The sequence below is a fragment of the Stigmatopora nigra genome, chromosome 23, assembly GCF_051989575.1.
Source record: "Stigmatopora nigra isolate UIUO_SnigA chromosome 23, RoL_Snig_1.1, whole genome shotgun sequence".
Lineage (NCBI taxonomy): Eukaryota > Metazoa > Chordata > Actinopteri > Syngnathiformes > Syngnathidae > Stigmatopora > Stigmatopora nigra.
Window position 1 is genome coordinate 2,991,343 of NC_135530.1, and position 18,945 is coordinate 3,010,287.

The following is an 18,945-nucleotide window of genomic DNA, read 5'->3' on the forward strand; positions in this document are numbered from 1 at the left end:
CTTTTAGGATGATAGTGTTTTTACTTGATGGATATTTTGCCTGCAACTGAGAGCAAAATGATTTAAAATCACTGAATTGGAGCAAAAATGGTGACCCAGAAAACAGTGGCCCGAAACCACTTCGTGTTGACGTCTTGGTCGGTGGGCGGGGCGATTTCTCAAATCGAAAGTCATGCTGTGTGAATGTTGACGAAGGGAACGTCATGCGTCTTTCTGATTGGCTCCTACGTGTCACGTGGGCAGTTCAGGCGGAAGAAGGACGATCGGTAGCGAGGAAAGGTAAGCATCGAAATCATCGAGCCTCCACTAAAAGGCTTTTAAATGCCGTATTTTGCCGTTTTTGGGGGTTTTTGTCCTAATTGCCGAAATAAGGGAGCCTTGGGTGGGAGGAGGAGGCTTCGACGGGGGTTTTAGCTCGTCCTATTTCGGACGCCACTTTGTCGGCCGCCATGTTTGTGTCGGATAGCCAGGAAATACACGGCGGCGGACTTGGCTCGACTCGACAGCTTAGGCTGGACGAATTGGCGTTGGTTTCCGGCAGGAAAGTCAAGCGCCGAGCCGCCGCCGAGGTGCTTTTCCCGTGTCTCCGGAGCAAAACGCGCTAATGAAAGTCGGCCGGCGGCAGGGAATTTCCCTGGCCTGACCTCATCGCCAGGTGATTGACAGGCGGCCGCGACGGGTGCCGAGAAGTGTCAGGCAAATAACCCTGGGAATCAGGCTCCTCCTCCTCCTTTGTTTATGTAGCTAACTCCGGTCTGTGAGGGGCCGTGCTCCGGTCTATTTATCATATTTTCCACCTCCACCATCATGATGGTTTGATTCCGGTGTGGTAGAGGGGGTAGATATGGAAAACGGACCGGATAGGGGCTCTAGCCACCTGTAGAATGGACATGGTTAAATCTCCCATGCACTCTCCCAGGAATCTCCTCCCCGTTGGACGTTGTTTCCAACCCCGCCTTCGCCGCCGCCGCCATGCAGAGCACCGCCAATTACCTGTGGCTCATCTCCGACCTCTTGGGTCAGGGGGCCACGGCGAATGTGTACCGCGGCCGCCACAAGGTGAGCGCCAAGCGCGAAGCGACATCGTGGCAATAACGATGCTGACCCGGGCGCCGCTTTTTCAGAAAACGGGCGACCTGTATGCCGTCAAGGTGTTCAACAACCTGAGCTTCCTGCGACCGCTGGACGTGCAGATGCGGGAGTTCGAGGTGCTCAAGAAGCTCAACCACAAAAACATCGTCAAGCTCTTTGCCGTGGAGGAGGAGGTGCTTCTTTTTCCGCCTCGACCGACCGCCGCTCGCATTCAGGTGGGTGACAGGGGGCGCTGTTTTGCCCTCTTTCTGTAGTCCAACACACGACACAAGGTTCTGGTGATGGAGTACTGCTCTTGTGGAAGTCTCTACACCGTCTTGGAGGAGTCGTCCAACGCCTACGGCCTTCCCGAGGACGAGTTCCTCATCGTCCTCCACGACGTGGGTGAGTTTGGTGGTCGGGTGGGCATCGTCTTGGGTCGGCTAACGTCGAGCTAACGTCGGGCTAATGTCGGGCTCCAGTGGCCGGGATGAATCACCTGAGGGAGTATGGCATCGTGCATCGCGACATCAAACCTGGCAACATTATGCGCGTCATCGGCGACGACGGACGCTCCGTCTACAAGCTGACGGATTTCGGAGCCGCCAGACAGCTGGAAGACGACGAGCAGTTTGTCTCGCTCTACGGGACCGAGGAATACCTGGTGAGGAGTCGGGTGGACCTCATCGGCCAATGGTGATACGATCTTTCTTCACGCAGCACCCCGACATGTACGAGCGCGCCGTGCTGCGGAAGGAGCACCAGAAGAAATACGGCGCCACCGTGGACCTGTGGAGCATCGGCGTCACCTTCTACCACGCCGCTACCGGCAGCCTCCCTTTTAGACCCTTCGAGGGCCCGCGCCGGAACCAAGAAGTCATGTAAGTCGCCGTGACTTCCGTGGAGGTCACGCAAAAAAAACACCCCCCACCCGCCAGGTACAAGATCATCACGGAGAAGCCGTCCGGCACCATCTCGGGCCACCAGAAGTGCGAGAACGGCAAGATCGAGTGGAGCACCGAGATGCCCGTCTCGTGCAGCCTTTCCAAGTGAGCCCCCCGTCGTCATCATCCACATCATCGTCCCTCGCCAATGGTCGCGCTCTTCCTCCCCCCCAGGGGTCTTCAAAGTCTCCTGACTCCGGTCCTGGCCAACATCCTGGAGGCGGACCAAGAAAAGTGCTGGGGTTTCGATCAGTTCTTCGCCGAGACCAACGACATCCTCCACCGGGCGGTGGTCTTTGTCTTCAGCCTGCAGCAGGCCACTTTGCATCGTGTCTATATCCACGAGTACAACACGTGAGTAGTAGGCGGCGACCGGCCTGGGCCCGACTGGTCGTCACACCCTCCTCGGCCTCCAGGGCGGCGCTGTTCCAGGAGCTGCTGGCCCGCCGGACCAGCATCCCGCTGCACAACCAGGAGCTGATCTACGAGGGGCGGCGCCTGGCGCTGGAGCCCGGCAGGCAGGCCAAGAGCTTCCCCAAGACCACCAGGGACAACCCCATCATGCTGGTCAGCAGAGAGTCGGTGGCCACCGTGGGGCTCATCTTTGAGGACCGTAAGTAGGCGGATCGCCCAAGTCTGTCCTTGCCCCGCCCCCATGTCTTAACTCCACCTCTCTAATTCCCAGCGAGCCCCCCCAAAGTGCAGCCACGCTACGATCTGGACCTGGACGCCAGCTACGCCAAGGTAAAAAAAAAAAAAAAGCGTCCTCGCCATCCCACCCCCATCTCATGCCCCCCCCCCTTACCTCGCCGCCAGACCTTCGCGGGAGACATCGGACACTTGTGGAAGACGTCTCAGTCTCTGCTGGTCTACCAAGAATTGGTCCGAAAAGGAGTCCGAGGCCTGGTGTGAGTAGCCGCCGCGGCCGGGGCAGGCTATGAAACGGCACCCCCGCCGACCCTGGCATCATCCACAGGGAGCTGATGAGGGAGGACTACAACGAGATGGTCCGCAAGCAGTCGGAGGTCTTCCACCTGTGCAAGTTGGCCACGCAGACGTTGGAAAAGAACAAACAATTGTGAGTTAAGCTCCGCCCCCAAACGCGCCCTTCGCCACCGCCGCCACTTGACGAGCGCACGTGCGGGCGCAGGTTGGAGGTCCTGACGCAAGCCAACGTGCTGACTTCCGAGTACGACGAGATCGCCGACATGCACAAGAAAGTGGTTCGGGTGAGCGCGCCTTTGCCGACGGCGCCCGCCAATCGCGGGGTCTCAATCGCGTTGTCGTGGACGGCCGCAGATCGCCTCCTCGCTGGAGCCCGTCGAGCGAAGCGTCCAGGAGCTCAAGTCCAAGTTGGCGCCGGGAGGTCTGCTAAGCGACGCCTGGACGCAGAATGTGGGCACGCACCCCCAGGACAGAAAGTACGAGGCCCGCTCGCCATTGAAATGGACAATCCGGTTGGCGCCCGCGACTAACCGCCATCTTCTCCATGTCCAGCGTGGAAAAAATCAAAGTCCTGCTGGACGCCATCACGGCCATCTACCAACAGTTCAAGAAAGACAAGGCCGAGCGACGTGAGTTGGGTCCGCCGCCATCGCCACCGCCGCTCCTCCTCCTCAAATTGCGCCCTGTCTTCAGGTCTCCCGTACAACGAGGAGCAGATCCACAAGTTTGACAAGTAGGTCCGACGGGACGCCGCCCCCTTCCGAGAGCGCCGTCTCAGCGCCTCGGAATTTTTTGCGTGCAGGCAGAAGTTGGTCCTCCACGCCGGCAAAGCTCGCTCCTTGTTCACCGAGGAGTGCGCCATGAAGTACCGCCTCTTCATCTCCAAGAGCGAGGAGGCCATGAGGTGAGACGCCGTGGCCCCGCCCCATCCGCCGTCTTAACGCCCGCCCACCGACACGCAGGAAGATCCAGCACGTGAGGAAGCAGCTGCTGACCTCCGGCGCCCAGCTGGGCGGCATCGAGAAGGAAGTTCGCGTTCTTCTGGAGAGAGCCTCCAAAGTAGGCGTGGCCCTGTCATTTTTCCTGGCCGCCGCCCGCTACAAATTAGCCATGTTTTTGTTTTTTTTAGCTCCAGGAACAGGTTCCTGGGAAAGTTCTACCAGTGCTGCTGAGCGGTCTGAAGCCTCAGGCCTACTTGAGCCAGAACACCTTGGTGGAGATGACGCTCGGGTAAGAACCGGATGGGGGTGGCGAGGGGAGGAGTAACGCGTCGTTTAATGCGCCTGCCTCGGCGTGCCCGGCACAGCATGAAGAAGCTGAAGGAGGAGATGGAGGGCATGGCCAAGGAACTGGCCGAGAACAACCACTTCCTGGAAAGGTACTTCTTCTATTTTGCCCGTCGCCCCTTTAAAAAATGGACCAACCAGAGCGTGGCTCTTCCTCAGATTCGGGACGCTGACGCTGGATGGCGGTTTGCGAGGTTGAGCCAACCCACCGTCGGGGAAGAGAAAACCCTGGCTTGTAAATAACGGGCATTTTATTTTGTAAATAGACGTCGGAGACTTCCGCTTTGTACATGTGTGCCGACGATGAAGAAATAAAGTAAAAAAACGTCAAGTGCCAGAACGCTTCTCATTGCCAGGCGAGTCACGTGACGGTTGCCGGGGCGACGGCCGCTGTTGCCGTGGCAACCGCGCGCGCCACCGCCGCAGCGGAGACGACGACGACTGCGGCCGCTGCTTTTGGATGAGGAATTTTTCATGAAAATGAACGGCGCCGACGCGTACGTCTAACCGGGCCGGCGTTTGAGGCGGGGGGCCGGCCGGGCTGCCTGGCCTGGGTGGGCTCTGCCACTCGCTCTCCCCCCTGCCTTTTACACGCCACTTGGTTCGGCCCAAGATACGCGCAGCGTTCTTTTCATCTCGGCCATCGTCGGAGCCATGACGGACGGCCGCCGCTCGCCTCTGCGTCCTTCCCATCGGGCTCTTCTGGCTCTCGCGCGCTGAACGCCGCTTCCAGCTGGCCGGCCGGCGGATGGTGGCGCCACCGGAGGTAAGTACGCCGCTTTGGCGCCGTCCATCGAACGGAGGCCATCGATAAATCCGTGTGGACGGGTGGGCGGGGCTAGGCGCGCGCTCTCAGCCCTTTGGTGTTTGGCCTTCCGGCCACTGACGTCGATTCTGTAGCTTTGTTTTCCAGAGCCGCCATTAGTTCAGCCGCGCACGACGTTATTTCCGGGCAGAGCGGCTCGGGCCGGCACCTATCGCTCATTTGTCGCGACGCGGGAAGGTCAAAACAAGCTGGTGGGGGCTACTTTGCATTGGCTGCGGCCTCGGCCAACTGGTTTATAGTGAAAATGGACATGTGTATTTTGCTGTTTTTTTAACTGATAGGTGGCTACTCGAAGGGCTTCTTTGGCTATTTTGGAGCGTGGTGGACGGCGCTAAAGCGCAGTTGTCTTGCAGATGGTGTACGCCAGGGCCAACACGGTGGCCATGGAGCGCCAACTCTACGCGCCGGCCTTCCGGCCCCCGGCGCTCTCCTTCAACTACTCGGAGGCGGACAACGCCACGGCAGCGGAGGGGCTGACGTCGGGCGAGGCGGCGGCCCTAGCCCTGGCCTTCGGCGCCCTGTGGTTAGTGTCGGTGGCGGGGAACGCGCTGGTTTGCCTGGTGATCCGCCGCAGTCGCCGCACGCAGTCCACCACCAACTACTTTGTGGTGGCCATCGCCTGCGCCGACCTGCTGCTGAGCGTGGGCGGCGCCCCCGCCGTCCTGGCGCAGGTGGCTTGGGGGCGCTGGCCCCTGAGCGCGGCGGCCTGCGCGGCCGCCCGCTACGTGCAGCACCTGTGCCCCGGCGTGCAGGCCTACGTCCTGCTGTCCATCGCGGTGGACCGCTTCTACACCATCGTGCACCCGCTCAGCTTCAAAGTGTCTCGGCAGAAGGCCAAGAAGATGATCCTGGCCTCCTGCGCGCTGGACGCCGCCCTGGTGGCGCCCTGCCTGTACTTCTACGGCGCGGCCCCCGCCGACGGCCGCCACTGCCGCTTCTTCCTGCCCGACGGGCGGGGCGGCGTCTCCTACGCCGCCGCGCACCTCCTGCTGGGCTTCGCCCTCCCGGCGGGCCTGGTGGCGTCCTTCTACGGGCGGGTGGTCCGCCACATCTGGAGGATGGGCGCCGACGGGCGCGCCGTGCGCCGCACGGCCAACGCCGTACCCCGCGCCAAGGTCAAGACGGTAAAAATGTTCCTGGTGCTCAACTGGCTCTTCTTCTCTACCTGGACGCCCTTCTACCTGGCGCAATTGTGGCACCCCCGAGAGGCCCCGTGGGAGGCGGGTGGGCGGCGGCGGGCGCTGCTCTTCTTCGCCGCCGTCAGCTGGATTTCCTTCAGCTCGGCCGCCTCCAAGCCCACCTTGTACTCGGTCTACAACGCCAACTTTCGGCGTGGCATGCGCGAGACCTTCTGCTCGTCCTCCATCAAGTGTTACCGGAGCAACGCTTACACCATCACCGCCAGCTCGCGATTGGCCAAGAAGAACTATGTGGGCGTGGCAGAACTTCCCTCCAAGGAGGCGGCCCGCCCGCGCTCGGAGCGTGACGTAAAGCTCCGGAGCAAGTTGGCCTGGACCTCTGGGGCACATAACACCTTTGTGTAGCCAGCGGGACCCGGACCAGGTTTTCAGAGTCCACTTGGACTCAAAGAGGACAAAAAAAACGGCAGCGGTGGGTGAACTGGATATGTCGGGGGGTGTTAGATATTTAGTCACAGTGGTCGCAATGTTTTTTTGCAATGGTCACTTTTAATAAAGGGGCGGAACTTAAACCACTTTCATTTGTTAGAGTCCGATTGGACGACAGCGATCGAAGGACTTCCAAGACACCATTTCGTACGTCTGTTCGTTTATTTCTTTCAGGGACAAACTCGAGCCAACAAGTGCAAAAGGACAGAGAGCAACAAGAGCGTTCTCCCGACGGCGACCAATCCACGTGGCCTCTCGTCACGAGGAGCCTTCCGGTAGACTCCACTTACTCGGGAAGTCGACAAAGACGGGATTCCGATCGGCGCTTTGGTCCGTCGCGCGGGCGTCTTCCAGCGGGGGGGCGGTGGACACGGGCCAACGACCGACCGACGACCCTTCCGGTCCCGTCTGGATAAAAGTGGCCTAAGGAAACAAGGGAATGTGCCGCAGAGGGACGGCCGGCCCCCGTCAGGCGCTGCTTTTGGCGCCGTTGGCGGATCCTCGGTGCTGGTCGTCGGCCGTCAGTAGGGCTTTGATCTCGGAGGGGATCTTGCCCTGGTCCATGGCAGAGCACCACTGCTTGTACTGCGACGACATGGACAAGGTCACGGAAGGCAAGTTGAGGCGGAGGTCAAATAGGCGGAGCCAAATTTCTCCTCACCATGTCCAGCTCCTCCCTCAGCGCACAAATGGCCCTCTCTTTGCTGGAGACCAGTTCCTCCAGGTACTGGTAGCGGAGCTTCTTCCTGGCTCGGCACTCCCTTGCGCTCTGTCGGCTACGCTCCAGTTTGGCCTTCAGGTCGATCTTGGCCGGCTTGCGACCACGCTTGCCTGGCTTCTTTGCCTTCCCCGTCCCCGTCGAGGCCGGGGACAGCAGCTGGTTGGGTACAAAGGGGGATGAGAGGGTTAGCTCGCTGCTAAGGCTAGCGCAGAAGCGACGGCGGCGGTGGGTTAGCTTGCTGCTAAGGCTAGCGCAGTGGCGACGGAGCAACATGTCGGCCACTGCCGCCCTCACCTTGTTATTTTCGTCCATGTCCATAGCCAAAGTTCGGTGCCGAGGGCCGACGTTCGGCTTCCAATGTCCAAAATGTCCCAAAAGACACCGACAGACGGCAATAACAACGAGGAAGCCTCGAGTAAACACAGCCAGAGCCGAGTCGTGACGTCAGCGTGAACCACGCCCCCCTGCCCTCAAAACTTTATGGAAACAACAGTATTGCAATGAAAAGTTCTGGATTTTAACTTTCAAGTGTAACATGTAACATTGCGAGATACATATTGGATGGGTTAGTGACCCTTATAAAGTCCACCTCACATTTGGGTGCTGAATAACACAAAATGTTGGCCCCGACCCAAAAACAATGAGTGTAAAGGTTATCCATCTTGTGTATGATTAACTGGGAAGCCGACGTCCACGCCTTATCTCGCGTGGTCAGTACGGTCACGGGGACGCTAAAATTGAGCGTGTGCTTCTCGCCGTAACTCCGCCTTCCGCCAGGTGTAAAGCGCTTAAGCCTGCTGAACGAGAGCTGACCTTCCCCTGGAGGATTTGCGGCGGGCCGCCGGGCATCGCTTTGACCGCTTTCACGTTTGGACGCTCACCGTCGGGCCTCGCGTGACCTTTTGAGAGACCCTTCATGGCTGACATCCTGTAGGAGGTGAGCGGTCCTCGTCCACGTCACGTGCGGCGGTCGCCTATCATCGGGACGTCTGCAAGAGATTAGCATTAGCGGCCACCAGGTTGACGTCTGGTCAGCTGACCTGCACACACACACAAATAGGGGTGTGGTATATCGCTTTTATTTCAAAAGGTTATCGATCATATCTTTACACTCGTGTGTGTATGTGTGTGTCCAAATCTTTTGATCGTCTTACTTTGTTGTTGTAGTGTGCGACAGCTGATGTGTTGTCTCCGCCGCAATACAAAAGATTATCCGTGTGAAGGGGAGGGGCCAGAGGGTAGACCCCGCCCACCCTCTTTAGTTTCCCCACCATCAGCCATCGCAACACACGCCGTCAAGTGTTTTTTGTCCCGTTCCTTCTGTTACCGTGGCAATGTTACCCAGTCCGTGTTTGTCCTTCGTCTCCATGGTAACTGCACACAGGAGGAGGAGCGTCGAGCCAAGTTCGGGGGGGCGTGGCTCTCGTCCCTCGTCGGGTGTCGTCCATGCTGAAAATATATTGTTTTTTGACCACGGCTTCGCAGGATGGAGAATTTGTTTTTTTTTGTCTCGTAGTCCCGGATGATGGAGGAGATGAACGGAGGAGATCGGACCCCGGCCTTCGCCTCCGCCGTTTTTGGCGCCCACTACACCAAGTGAGACCCACAGCTTAGACCGTGACCCGGACATGAGACGTGGACTAGACGTTAGATGACCTGTGGGGCGTATAGGTCTCCAAAATGGAGACGGTGACCTCCATCTGGACCTTTTTCTGTTTGCCACAGCGGGCGAGACGCACCCGGAGCGAACAGCGACCCCCGCGGCCAAGCCCTCACGGGTGAGTCCGTCCGTCAACCCTGGGCCGTTTCCCATCGTCGGCGGGCAGAAAAGTTCTAAAAGACGGCTGGTTTTGAGCAGGAAGCGAACAAGTCTATTTCCCCCATTCTTCGTCCAAATACAAGAAAAGTAAGTCAACCCACCTTTGCGGGGACGTCACGCCGCCTCCTGACCATTTTTTCCTCAGAGCGGAGGACGGCGTGGACCGGCGACGGCTCGACGGATACGTCGGAGTACCGAGTGGAGGTTTGCGGCCCGGCCGTCCGGCGGCGTCCGTGTCCGCGGGCCTCATCACGGCTTTTTGCCGACGCAGCACCTGAGCACGTTGGTGTTGGAGCGCAAAGCCGGTCTGCTGACGGTGGAGGACGGCGTGCGACGTCTGCGGCTACTCCACGCCAAAGGGAAGATCTGGACGCAGGACATGACGCTGCGGGTCGACGGCCGCGAAATCAGCTTGATCGACGCCGACGGCGAGGTGGCTCTTCTTGGCTTATGCGTGGGCGTGGCCCTCATTGGCGCCGTCCGTCCGTTTTTTAGTGCGAGCTGGAGGTCTTCCCGTTGGGGTCGGTGCAGCGCTGCCAGGCCGTGGCCGACGCCTGCGGCTTCGACTCCATCTTGGCGCTGGTCTGCAAGGAGGCGGGGCAAAGCAAGGCCGACCTTCACTTGTTCCAGTGCGACGATGTCAAGGTAGGAGTGGGCGCCGGGCGGGTGGAGGTAGGTGTGGGTGGGGCCGTTTGCCAGCACCCAAGCGCCGCCACCGCCCCGCAGGCCCACCTGATCCACGCTGATATCCAGAGCGCTCTGACGGACGCCAAAGGAGGAAAACCCAAGAAACGAGCCGACGTCCTCAAGTGAGTTGAGTCGCCCGCCGACCACCGGGCGTGAATCGCAAAACCGTCGTTGTGACGAGGATGATTGCCATAGGATGATCCAGAGCGACGTCCGAATCCCGCCTCCCCCCGCCGCGCCCGCCCCCGAACCGCCATCCGGCACTGAGGTCGACGAAAGGGTACCCGGGCGACTCCGGAACGGTGAGTTGGGCGCTGGGGTGGCCTACTGGGGGCGATATTGACCTCAGCCCCCTGGCCTCTGGCACGCAGGCGAAGGAGTGACGGAAGCGGCGGCCGGCGTGGACCGCGATGTGGTGAGAGGAACGCGCCGGCCGATGGCTAGCCGTCGGAACATCAGCTGACGACTTTGTTGCCGTCCGCCCAGCGGATCCTCAATCGCATCCTGGACGACATCGAGGCGTTCGTGGGCAAACTGCAGAAAGCGGCCGAGGCCTACGGACAACTGGCCGAGCGCAAGAACAAGAAGAACAAGAAGAGAAGTCCCGGAGGTGCTGGACGCCGTCCTCTTTGCGGCGCGCCCACGTTGACCCGCGTTGTCTCCATCCCCGTCCTCTAGAGGGCCTCCTGACGCTGCGCTCCAAGCCTCCAGCCGAGGAAGAGTTTGTGGACTGTTTGCAGAAGTTCAAGTTTGCCTTCAATCAGCTGGTGAGGCGGCAGCCATCTTGTCACTCCGACCCACCCGATGACGCCCGCCGCTTTTGTTCCGCAGGGCAAACTGAACGCCCACATCCAGAACCCCAGCGCGCCGGAGCTTCTTCACTTCCTCTTCGCCCCCCTCCGAATGGTACGTCCCGCCTCGGCCCCGGGTTGGAAAAGACCGAAGTGCCCACGGCGCCACCGCCCTGTTTCCCGCAGGTGGTGCGAGCGTCGGGCGGCCCCGACCTGGCCCGCGGCACCATCGTCCCCCTGCTCACCCGACAGGCCGTGGAATTCCTACGCGCCGCCGTCACGCCGGATGAGCGCCGCCTTTGGGCGGCATTGGGAGACGGCTGGAGCAAGTGCAGGTCAAAGGTCAAGCTCGACTTTCCTGCCGTTTGCCGTCCTTCTGAAGCCTCCGTGACCCGTGCGTGTCTAGGACGGAGTGGCCCGAGGACCACGACTTCCCGCTCTGCCCGCTGGCGTTCGCCGACGGTTGGCGACCACCAATGGCGGCGACGTCCCCGTCTCCGGCGATGTCCCCATCTCCGGAGGATCGTCCAATCGTGAGTCCGGCAAAGGAGGTGAGCTCCCCGGCGACCGATCATCCATGACATCCTGATCATGTCCTTTCTCGTAGTCGTCCCCACCGGCGCCCCCCAGGCGGATGCAAGAGGCGAGCGAGCCCCGGCCGTGAGTGGCACGCCGCCGACAGGGCCACTTTTCGGAGACTGTCACCCACCCCGCCTGTCTTTCAGGACGCGAACCAAACAGTTTGCCAAATCCAAGTATGACTTTGTGGCCAGGAATGACACGGAGCTGTCGGTGCTCAAAGATGAACTAGTGGAGGCAAGAGAACGCCTTGCCCCGCCTTGTTTCGCCCCGCCCCCATCTCGGCCTCACTCGCCTTTCGCCCATCAGGTGGTGGATGACAAAAAGCAGTGGTGGAAGGTCCGAAACGGCGACGGCCTGCTGGGTTACGTGCCAAACAACATCCTGGAAGCGCCGGCGCCGGCGGTGGACATCAGTGCCCGCGGCGACGGCGTTTACAGTCACACCATCCAGGTGAGCGCCCAAAACTGCGGAAACCTGACCGTCCGCTTCCTTTATTATTATTATTTTTTGTGTCCGTAAAGCTTATGATGCCGCGGAAGGAGTTTGAGATGTTCAAGGTAGGGGGCGGGGCTTAGCCGGTAGGCCAGACTCTCCCTTCTTTTCCGCATGTTTTTGTTAGCATTTGATGCTAACGGGCTGGGCAATTGTTCCCTTTAGTAGCTCTTGCTAGATTTTCCGTCCATTCTATATTTTCCGTGCTAACTTCAGCTAGCGCCAGTTAGCATGTGCTATTTTCTTTTCTGTCGCGTCGCTCGCAGCACTTACTAGGAGAGCTCAACGAGGTAATGGCGTCGCCGCGTCCCTCTTTGACCCAGACGGGCCACGCCCTATCTCACCCGTCTATTTCCCCCGGTGCCCGCAGAAGCAGAGCGGCAACGGAACGGTGCGCCTTCCAGAAAATAGCACGCCGCCGCCGCCACCCCCCGCGCCGCCACCCGTCGCACAGACCGCCGAGCCGGCCGCCCCACGTCGGGTCGCCTCGCCGTCCGGAGACGACGACGGAGACGCGGGCGTCCCCGCCGAGCGTGAGTATATCTCTGCAGTATATCAACCGTGCTATATTTGGATGGGAAAATGTTTTTTGTAGGCAGAAAATCCAACATGGAGGAGGTCCAAGACGAGCTTCTGCACCGGCTGACACTGGGTCGCGGCGCTCACAAGAAACTGGGCGGGGCGTCGTCACCCGCCGTTGGACTCCCCGGCGTCAGCATCACCTACGAGTCGTCGCCGGACGACGTGCGCGGCTGGCTGGAGGCTAAAGGCTTCGCTCCCACGTGAGTACAGACGGGAAGTGGGCGGGAGGATGGCGAGGTTATTTTCATTGTTTTTGCCTACGCAGCACCGTCGGGAGTCTGGGGGTCCTGACGGGGGCGCAGCTCTTCTCGCTCAACAAAGACGAGCTGAAGACCGTCTGCCCCGAGGACGGCGCTCGCGTCTTCAGCCAGGTCACCGTGCAGAAGGCCGCTCTGGAGGTACCGGCACCGCCTCAGACCTGAGACTTAACCAAAACCACCATGGTATTTTCTGACCCCCCTTAAGCCCCGCCCCCTATTTTCTGTCTTGAAAAACGTGGGTGGGCAACCATGGTACCACTGAACTTTTTCTAGTTGACTTTACTTGAGCGGACGGCGCCATTTTGGCTCTTGAGGTTCAAGTGTGCCGTGTGATTTCCTCAGGTTTTCTTCTGAGCTTCCTCTCTTCTTCTTGGCGGCTCTCTTAAGGTATCTTGCTAGTTTGTAGCAAATGCCCTTCCCTCCCTTTGACTCCTCTCCCACCCGAGAACAAGACTGGCACCCGGACCTCCTTATCGCCTCTTACCGCCCTCTTGACCTTCAACCTCTTGTTCTTCCCAGTTGCGCTCTTCTTTACAGTCTTGGTGGGATTTCCTCTAACCTCCATTCCATCTTTGGTTGACCGTCTTTAGAGTAAATCGGGCTCCGAGCTGCAGGAGGTCATGAGGAGACGTCAGGAGATCCTGGAGGCCGGCGACTCGGGGCTCCGGCCTTCGGACGGAGGAACCGCCGGCTGAAGCTCACGCCACGTCCCCCACCCCCTCCTTCGGCCGGGACCTCCAGATTCTCCGTGGACGAGCTGTCGATAGCGTTAGCATTAGCGCCCGGGGGGGAAAAACCCTGGTGGCGTTAGCGTAGTCGCTGCTGAAATTCACCTGGTTGAAACCAGGCGTTTTACGAAGGAAATTGGACAATGGAAACCGTGTCAAGCTATAATAAGGGCAATTAAGTCCAACCTTCTGCAGTTAGCCAAGAAATGGAGATTGGGGACAGTAGTGCTGAGTTGCCAGGTTAGCTTGTGTGCACCTGTAACACCAGAAATATGAACATTGGGAAGAATCATTCTGTGCGTTGTGCAATAAAACCCAAATGATTTGACCTTTGGTCTGTTTCCAAATTTTAGCCTCTAGCAAGCTAACTTGGCTTGTACAATGGATTCAACGTCCATAAATGAAGTGGCAGTTCTGATATTATAACAACTTTAAATCTCATTAGACTTGGATAATGACAACAAATGCATTCAATTTAGTTCAATAATAGTTCGGCACAATCCAGTATGCTAATACGTAGTATGTATTTTTGGGGAAGTAACGAACACTAAAGAATCTCACGAGAGTATCATCTTGGTTCTACATAGCATCTTTGAGCCAGAGCGCCGATCGCCCCGACAACAGCACGAAGAAGCGAGCTGATTGGTGGAATGAACAAGCGCTGCTTCGATTGGCCGAACGGCTCCATATGTCCAAGGGCGCCGGAAAACAAGCTTGAGGTTTGTTGCTCGAGTCTCCACGGGACTTTGCGACTGGATACTGCATTTGAGTCAAATACTTTCTTCGCTTGTCTCGACAACGACAAGGTGGGTCGATATATACGTCAAAAAACATTTAAAGTTCTTATTAACTGTTACCGAACCTTCGACATAAATAAATACATTTGGATCAGGAAGGAAACTTTTCGCAACTTGCTGCTAGCTTGTTAGCTTTGCGTGATATTCAGACGAGTTTTTCTGCCTAACAACGGACATTTCAATAGCCACTATGTAATGGCAAGACCAATCATGTTTGTTTGTAAACGCAGGTTTCTTCCCCAAAATGGAAGGGGAATGTCTTTCACTTGTGCATCTTTCAAGTACAAGGAAAGAAAGGAGAGGAGAAGGTAGGTACTAAAAACTATGTGTGAGTGAAAAAGCTACTGGGAGTAAGTCAATATTTTTTGAAATTGTTCTTGTTTCAGGAAAACAGAAGCAGAAAATGCCCCCGACCAAATCTACAAAGTCTAGAGTGCCGATCAAGCCGAAAGGAGGGATCCCGGACTCGGTTCACGGCACGCCGACCAAGCGGACCGCCGAGGCCGAGCCCTGGTCGTCCCTGGCCAACGCCGCCTGTCACGAGAGCTCAAACGGCGAGAGGAGGGAGAAGCCGGCGGAAAGTGCGGAGGTCGCCAAACAGGAGGTCGCTGTGAGTCCTTTGGCTAAGAACACTGGTGTCAAAGTGGTGGCCCGGGGGCCAAATCTGGCCTGCCGAATCATTTTGTGCGGCCCGGGAAAGTCAATCATGAGTGCCGACTTTGTTTTAGGATCAAATTCATATGAAGAATATAGATGTATATTACATTTGACTTCCTGATTTTCCCCCTTTTTAATCAACAATTGTCATTTTTTAATCCATTTTTTTTGTTCAAAAATCATTTTGTAAAATCAAAAAAATATATACAAAAAGCTAAAATAAACATTGTTTTAGATTTATAAAAACGGAGTGTTCAGGGATTTTAATCCAGTTCTTTTAATCTATTTAAAAATAAAAAATGTACTTCCCTAAATATACTTAGTTGTTTCTGTGTACTTCTTGTTAAGACACTCAAATGACGACTAAGGTAAGTGTAGTCACTTGGTTGGCGCAGAGGTTAGAGCACTGGACTCCCGTCTGGGAGACCTGGGTTCAATTCCCGGTTGGGACACATTTTCACTTAGTTGTTTCTGTGAATTTCTTGTCAAGAAACTCAAATGACGACTAAGGAAAGTGTAGTCACTTGGTTGGCGTAGAGGTTAGAGCACTGGACTCCCGTCTGGGAGACCTGGGTTCGATTCTCACTGCCGTCGTTTGGCTGATCACGACACCATGTAGTCTGGAAAATGGAACAAGAAGAAAAAAAAAAAGAAAAACTTTTAAATTTTTTTTAAACACTTAGTCATACTTTTCAGCAAAAGGTTATATTCCGAACTGCCTTCGGCAGTTCGGAAGACACTTGATGGACCTGTATTGCGAAAGGCGTTCTCGGGTCGGCCTTCGGCCGACCCTCGACCGCTTGCTTGGTCAGTGAACCGCCGACACCGGGAAGCGAACTCACGTTCTCTCGGTGCAAAGGCGAGTGTGCAACCCACTACACCAACTCGTGCCCCACTTGTACATAGGTGTTGAAACGTTTTATCCAAGGAAATGGGGTGAAACACTTAGTCATTTTTTGGATAAAATGCTTCATCCACCACTGAATACTTATACACTTAAACACTTAGGCATTTTAACTTATTCTTTTAACTGAATATTTGGAAAATCTTTGCCGACACCGGGAATTGAACCCAGGACCTCAGGGGTGGCAGACTGATGACTTAGCCACTGGGCCACCACCCTGTGAGAGAAGGTAGTAGTACTTATACTTATATCTTATTCATTTACCTGAATAATATTTGGAAAATCTTTGCAGGCACTGGGACTTGAACCCAGGACCTCAGGGGTGGCAGACTGATGACTTAGCCACTGGGCCACCACCCTGTGAAAGAAGGTAGTAATACTTATACTTATATCTCATTCATTTACCTGAATAATATTTGGAAAATCTTTGCAGGCACTGGGATTTGAACCCAGGACCTCAGGGGTGGCAGACTGATGACTTAGCCATTGGGCCACCACCCTGTAAGTAAATGTAGTAATACTTATACTTATATCTTATTCATTTACCTGAATAATATTTGGAAAATCTTTGCAGGCACTGGGAATTGAACCCAGGACCTCAGGGGTGGCAGACTGATGACTTAGCCATTGGGCCACCAGCCTGTAAGCAAAGGTAGTAATACTTATACTGTTATCTCATCCATTTACCTGGATAATATTTGGAAAATCTTTGCAGGCACTGGGACTTGAACCCAGGACCACAGGTATGGCAGACTGATGACTTAGCCACTGGGCCACCACCCTGTGAGAGAAGGTAGTAATACTTATACTTATATCTTATTCATTTACCTGAATAATATTTGGAAAATCTTTGCTGGCACTGGGATTTGAACCCAGGACCTCAGGGGTGGCAGACTGATGACTTAGCCACTGGGCCACCACCTGGTGAAAGAAGTTAGTAATACTTATACTTATATCTCATTCATTTACCTGAATAATATTTGGAAAATCTTTGCAGGCACTGGGAATTGAACCCAGGACCTCAGGGGTGGCAGACTGATGACTTAGCCATTGGGCCACCACCCTGTGAAAGAAGGCAGTAATACTTATACTTATATCTTATTCATTTACCTGGATATAATTTGGAAAATCTTTGCAGGCCCCTGGATTTGAACCCAGGACCACAGGGATGGCAGACTGATGACTTAGCCACTGGGCCACCACCCTGTGAGAGAAGGTGGTAATACTTATACTTATATCTCATTCATTTACCTGAATAATATTTGGAAAATCTTTGCAGACACTGGGATTTGAACCCAGGACCTCAGGGGTGGCAGACTGATGACTTAGCCATTGGGCCACCACCCTGTAAGCAAAGTTAGTAATACTTATACTCTTATTTCATTCATTTACCTGGATAATATTTGGAAAATCTTTGCTGGCACTGGGTTTTGAACCCAGCACCACAGGGATGGTAGACTGATGACTTAGCCATTGGGCCACCACCCTGTAAGCAAAGTTAGTAATACTTATACTCTTATTTCATTCATTTACCTGAATAATATTTGGAAAATCCTTGCAGGCACTGGGATTTGAACCCAGCACCACAGGGATGGTAGACTGATGACTTAGCCATTGGGCCACCACCTGGTGAGCAAAGGTGGTAATACTTATTCTTGTATCTCATTCATTTACCTGAATAATATTTGGAAAATCCTTGCAGGCACTGGGATTTGAACCCAGGACCTCAGGGGTGGCAGACTGATGACTTAGCCACTGGGCCATCACCCTGTGAGAGAAAGTAGTAATACTTATAGTTTTATCTCATCCATTTACCTGGATAATATTTGGAAAATCTTTGCAGGCACTGGGATTTGAACCCAGGACCACATGGGTGGAAAACTGATGACTTAGCCACTGGGCCACCACCCTGAGAGGGAAAGTCGTAATACTTATACTCTTATTTCATTCATCTACCTGAATAATATTTGGAAAATCTTTGCTGGCACTGGGATTTGAACCCAGGACCTCAGGGTTGGCAGACTGATGACCTAGCCATTGGGCCACCACCCTGTAAGCAAAGTTAATAATACTTACACTCTTATTTCATCCATTTACCTGGATAATATTTGGAAAATCTTTGCAGGCACTGGGATTTGAACCCAGGACCACATGGGTGGAAAACTGATGACTTAGCCACTGGGCCACCACAATGTGAGAGAAAGTAGTAATACTTATACTCTTATTTCATTCATCTACCTGAATAATATTTGGAAAATCTTTGCTGGCACTGGGATTTGAACCCAGAACCACAGAGGCGACAGACTGATGACTTATTCACTGGGCCACCACCCTTTAAGAGCAAGTAGTAATACTTATACTTTTATCTCATCCATTAGCCTGGATAATATTTGGAAAATGTTTTCAGGCACTGGGATTTGAACCCAGGACCACATGGGTGGAAAACTGATGACTTAGCCACTGGGCCACCACCTTGTGAGAGAAAGTAGTAATACTTATACTCTTATTTCATTCATCTACCTGAGTAATATTTGGAAAATTTTTGCTGGCACTGGGATTTGAACCCAGAACCACAGAGGCGACAGACTGATGACTTATTCACTGGGCCACCACCCTTTAAGAGCAAGTAGTAATACTTATACTTTTATCTCATCCATTAACCTGAATAATATTTGGAAAATCATTGCAGGCACTGGGATTTGAACCTAGGACCACAGGTGGTAGACTGAGGACTTAACCACTGGTCCACCACTCTACAACACTAATTAGTAGTATTTGTGGTTTTGTCTCTTTTCACTCCCGGATAATACTTAGTACTTTATTGTACCTTGAAGATGTAAACAATTAAAAAGGTATTTCGCTGAACTTTAACTGTTTACTTTGGTAAATAACCGTCCTATTTAAATGACCGAACAAACACCGTGAGTACTTCAGGAGGCCACACCAAAGTTTGTGTTCACATGCTTACGTGCCTATTTACTGTTTGATTGCACTGTTTTAAAATAAAGCTTTTTGAAACTGATCCTGTTTCATTTCTCCTGAGATGTGGGCTATTGATTCCAATTTTTACACACTCTAATAAAGCTTATATTTCAGCTTTGTGTATCTTTAAAACTAAATGATAACGCCTATTTGCTGTTAAAAATCCGACTGCCCCTGAACGCGCAGTGTTACGTTCACAAGTGCTATGGTCCCGCCCACTCGCCATCTCTAAAAAAACGATTG

General features: G+C 54.8%; 4 protein-coding genes and 1 long non-coding RNA gene across 6 annotated transcripts; 4 read left to right on the forward strand and 1 right to left on the reverse strand.

Moving 5' to 3' along the window:
* The first annotated feature begins 137 nt into the window (after positions 1 to 137).
* Positions 138 to 4,577, forward strand: tbk1 (TANK-binding kinase 1). Its single transcript, XM_077710022.1, has 21 exons — positions 138 to 279; positions 920 to 1,059; positions 1,125 to 1,265; positions 1,347 to 1,476; positions 1,554 to 1,735; positions 1,792 to 1,952; positions 2,010 to 2,120; positions 2,190 to 2,369; positions 2,432 to 2,628; positions 2,701 to 2,759; positions 2,832 to 2,923; positions 2,992 to 3,093; positions 3,166 to 3,244; positions 3,315 to 3,436; positions 3,513 to 3,589; positions 3,654 to 3,693; positions 3,763 to 3,864; positions 3,923 to 4,019; positions 4,090 to 4,190; positions 4,267 to 4,338; positions 4,406 to 4,577. Exons 1-21 carry the CDS (start codon positions 204 to 206, stop codon positions 4,443 to 4,445), a joined length of 2,301 nt encoding a protein of 766 aa, XP_077566148.1. The 5' UTR covers positions 138 to 203; the 3' UTR covers positions 4,446 to 4,577.
* An 85-nt stretch (positions 4,578 to 4,662) lies between these two features.
* gpr19 (G protein-coupled receptor 19) lies at positions 4,663 to 6,783 on the forward strand. The gene is made up of 2 exons (XM_077710018.1): positions 4,663 to 5,012; positions 5,426 to 6,783. The coding sequence occupies exons 1-2, from the start codon at positions 4,995 to 4,997 to the stop codon at positions 6,614 to 6,616; spliced, it is 1,209 nt and encodes a 402-aa protein (XP_077566144.1). The 5' UTR covers positions 4,663 to 4,994; the 3' UTR covers positions 6,617 to 6,783.
* Positions 6,784 to 6,843: 60 nt separating this feature from the next.
* Positions 6,844 to 8,712, reverse strand: crebl2 (cAMP responsive element binding protein-like 2). Of its 2 annotated transcripts, none has more exons than XM_077710020.1 (4): positions 8,576 to 8,712; positions 7,716 to 8,461; positions 7,362 to 7,577; positions 6,844 to 7,285 (listed from the first exon to the last, which is right to left on the reverse strand). In XM_077710020.1, the coding sequence occupies exons 2-4, from the start codon at positions 7,737 to 7,739 to the stop codon at positions 7,169 to 7,171; spliced, it is 357 nt and encodes a 118-aa protein (XP_077566146.1). In that variant the 5' UTR covers positions 7,740 to 8,461; positions 8,576 to 8,712; the 3' UTR covers positions 6,844 to 7,168. The 2 variants fall into 2 exon arrangements, with proteins under 2 accessions (XP_077566146.1, XP_077566147.1); XM_077710021.1 differs by having other exon boundaries at positions 7,716 to 8,410; positions 8,576 to 8,651.
* On the forward strand, positions 8,100 to 13,690 carry eps8a (EGFR pathway substrate 8a, signaling adaptor). The gene is given in 23 exon segments (XM_077710023.1): positions 8,100 to 8,358; positions 8,938 to 9,017; positions 9,147 to 9,199; positions 9,280 to 9,327; positions 9,386 to 9,444; positions 9,512 to 9,673; positions 9,736 to 9,885; positions 9,967 to 10,049; positions 10,123 to 10,342; positions 10,414 to 10,537; positions 10,606 to 10,694; positions 10,759 to 10,833; positions 10,905 to 11,053; positions 11,125 to 11,269; positions 11,326 to 11,378; positions 11,444 to 11,534; positions 11,607 to 11,750; positions 11,822 to 11,857; positions 12,059 to 12,082; positions 12,163 to 12,325; positions 12,388 to 12,574; positions 12,640 to 12,772; positions 13,225 to 13,690. Coding segments are annotated over 22 exon segments (2,367 nt in total). The 5' UTR covers positions 8,100 to 8,358; positions 8,938 to 8,943; the 3' UTR covers positions 13,330 to 13,690.
* Positions 13,691 to 14,021: 331 nt separating this feature from the next.
* Positions 14,022 to 15,141, forward strand: LOC144181396 (uncharacterized). The gene is made up of 3 exons (XR_013324674.1): positions 14,022 to 14,168; positions 14,390 to 14,467; positions 14,546 to 15,141. It is a non-coding gene; the product is annotated as an uncharacterized LOC144181396 (long non-coding RNA).
* The last annotated feature ends 3,804 nt before the right edge of the window (positions 15,142 to 18,945 follow it).

What these genes read in the sequence shown, in the direction of transcription:
- tbk1 (XM_077710022.1), top strand. Translation starts at nt 204, where the DNA reads ATGCGTCTTTCTGATTGGCTCCTACGTGTCACGTGGGCAGTTCAGGCG. An exon ending in ACGATCGGTAGCGAGGAAAG is followed by an intron (nt 280 to 919) that starts GTAAGCATCGAA and finishes GCACTCTCCCAG; the next exon opens with GAATCTCCTCCCCGTTGGAC. An exon ending in TTCTGGAGAGAGCCTCCAAA is followed by an intron (nt 4,020 to 4,089) that starts GTAGGCGTGGCC and finishes TGTTTTTTTTAG; the next exon opens with CTCCAGGAACAGGTTCCTGG.
- crebl2 (XM_077710020.1), bottom strand. Translation starts at nt 7,739, where the DNA reads ATGGACATGGACGAAAATAACAAG. An exon ending in ACATGGACGAAAATAACAAG is followed by an intron (nt 7,578 to 7,715) that starts GTGAGGGCGGCA and finishes GTACCCAACCAG; the next exon opens with CTGCTGTCCCCGGCCTCGAC. An exon ending in TGAGGGAGGAGCTGGACATG is followed by an intron (nt 7,286 to 7,361) that starts GTGAGGAGAAAT and finishes ATGTCGTCGCAG; the next exon opens with TACAAGCAGTGGTGCTCTGC.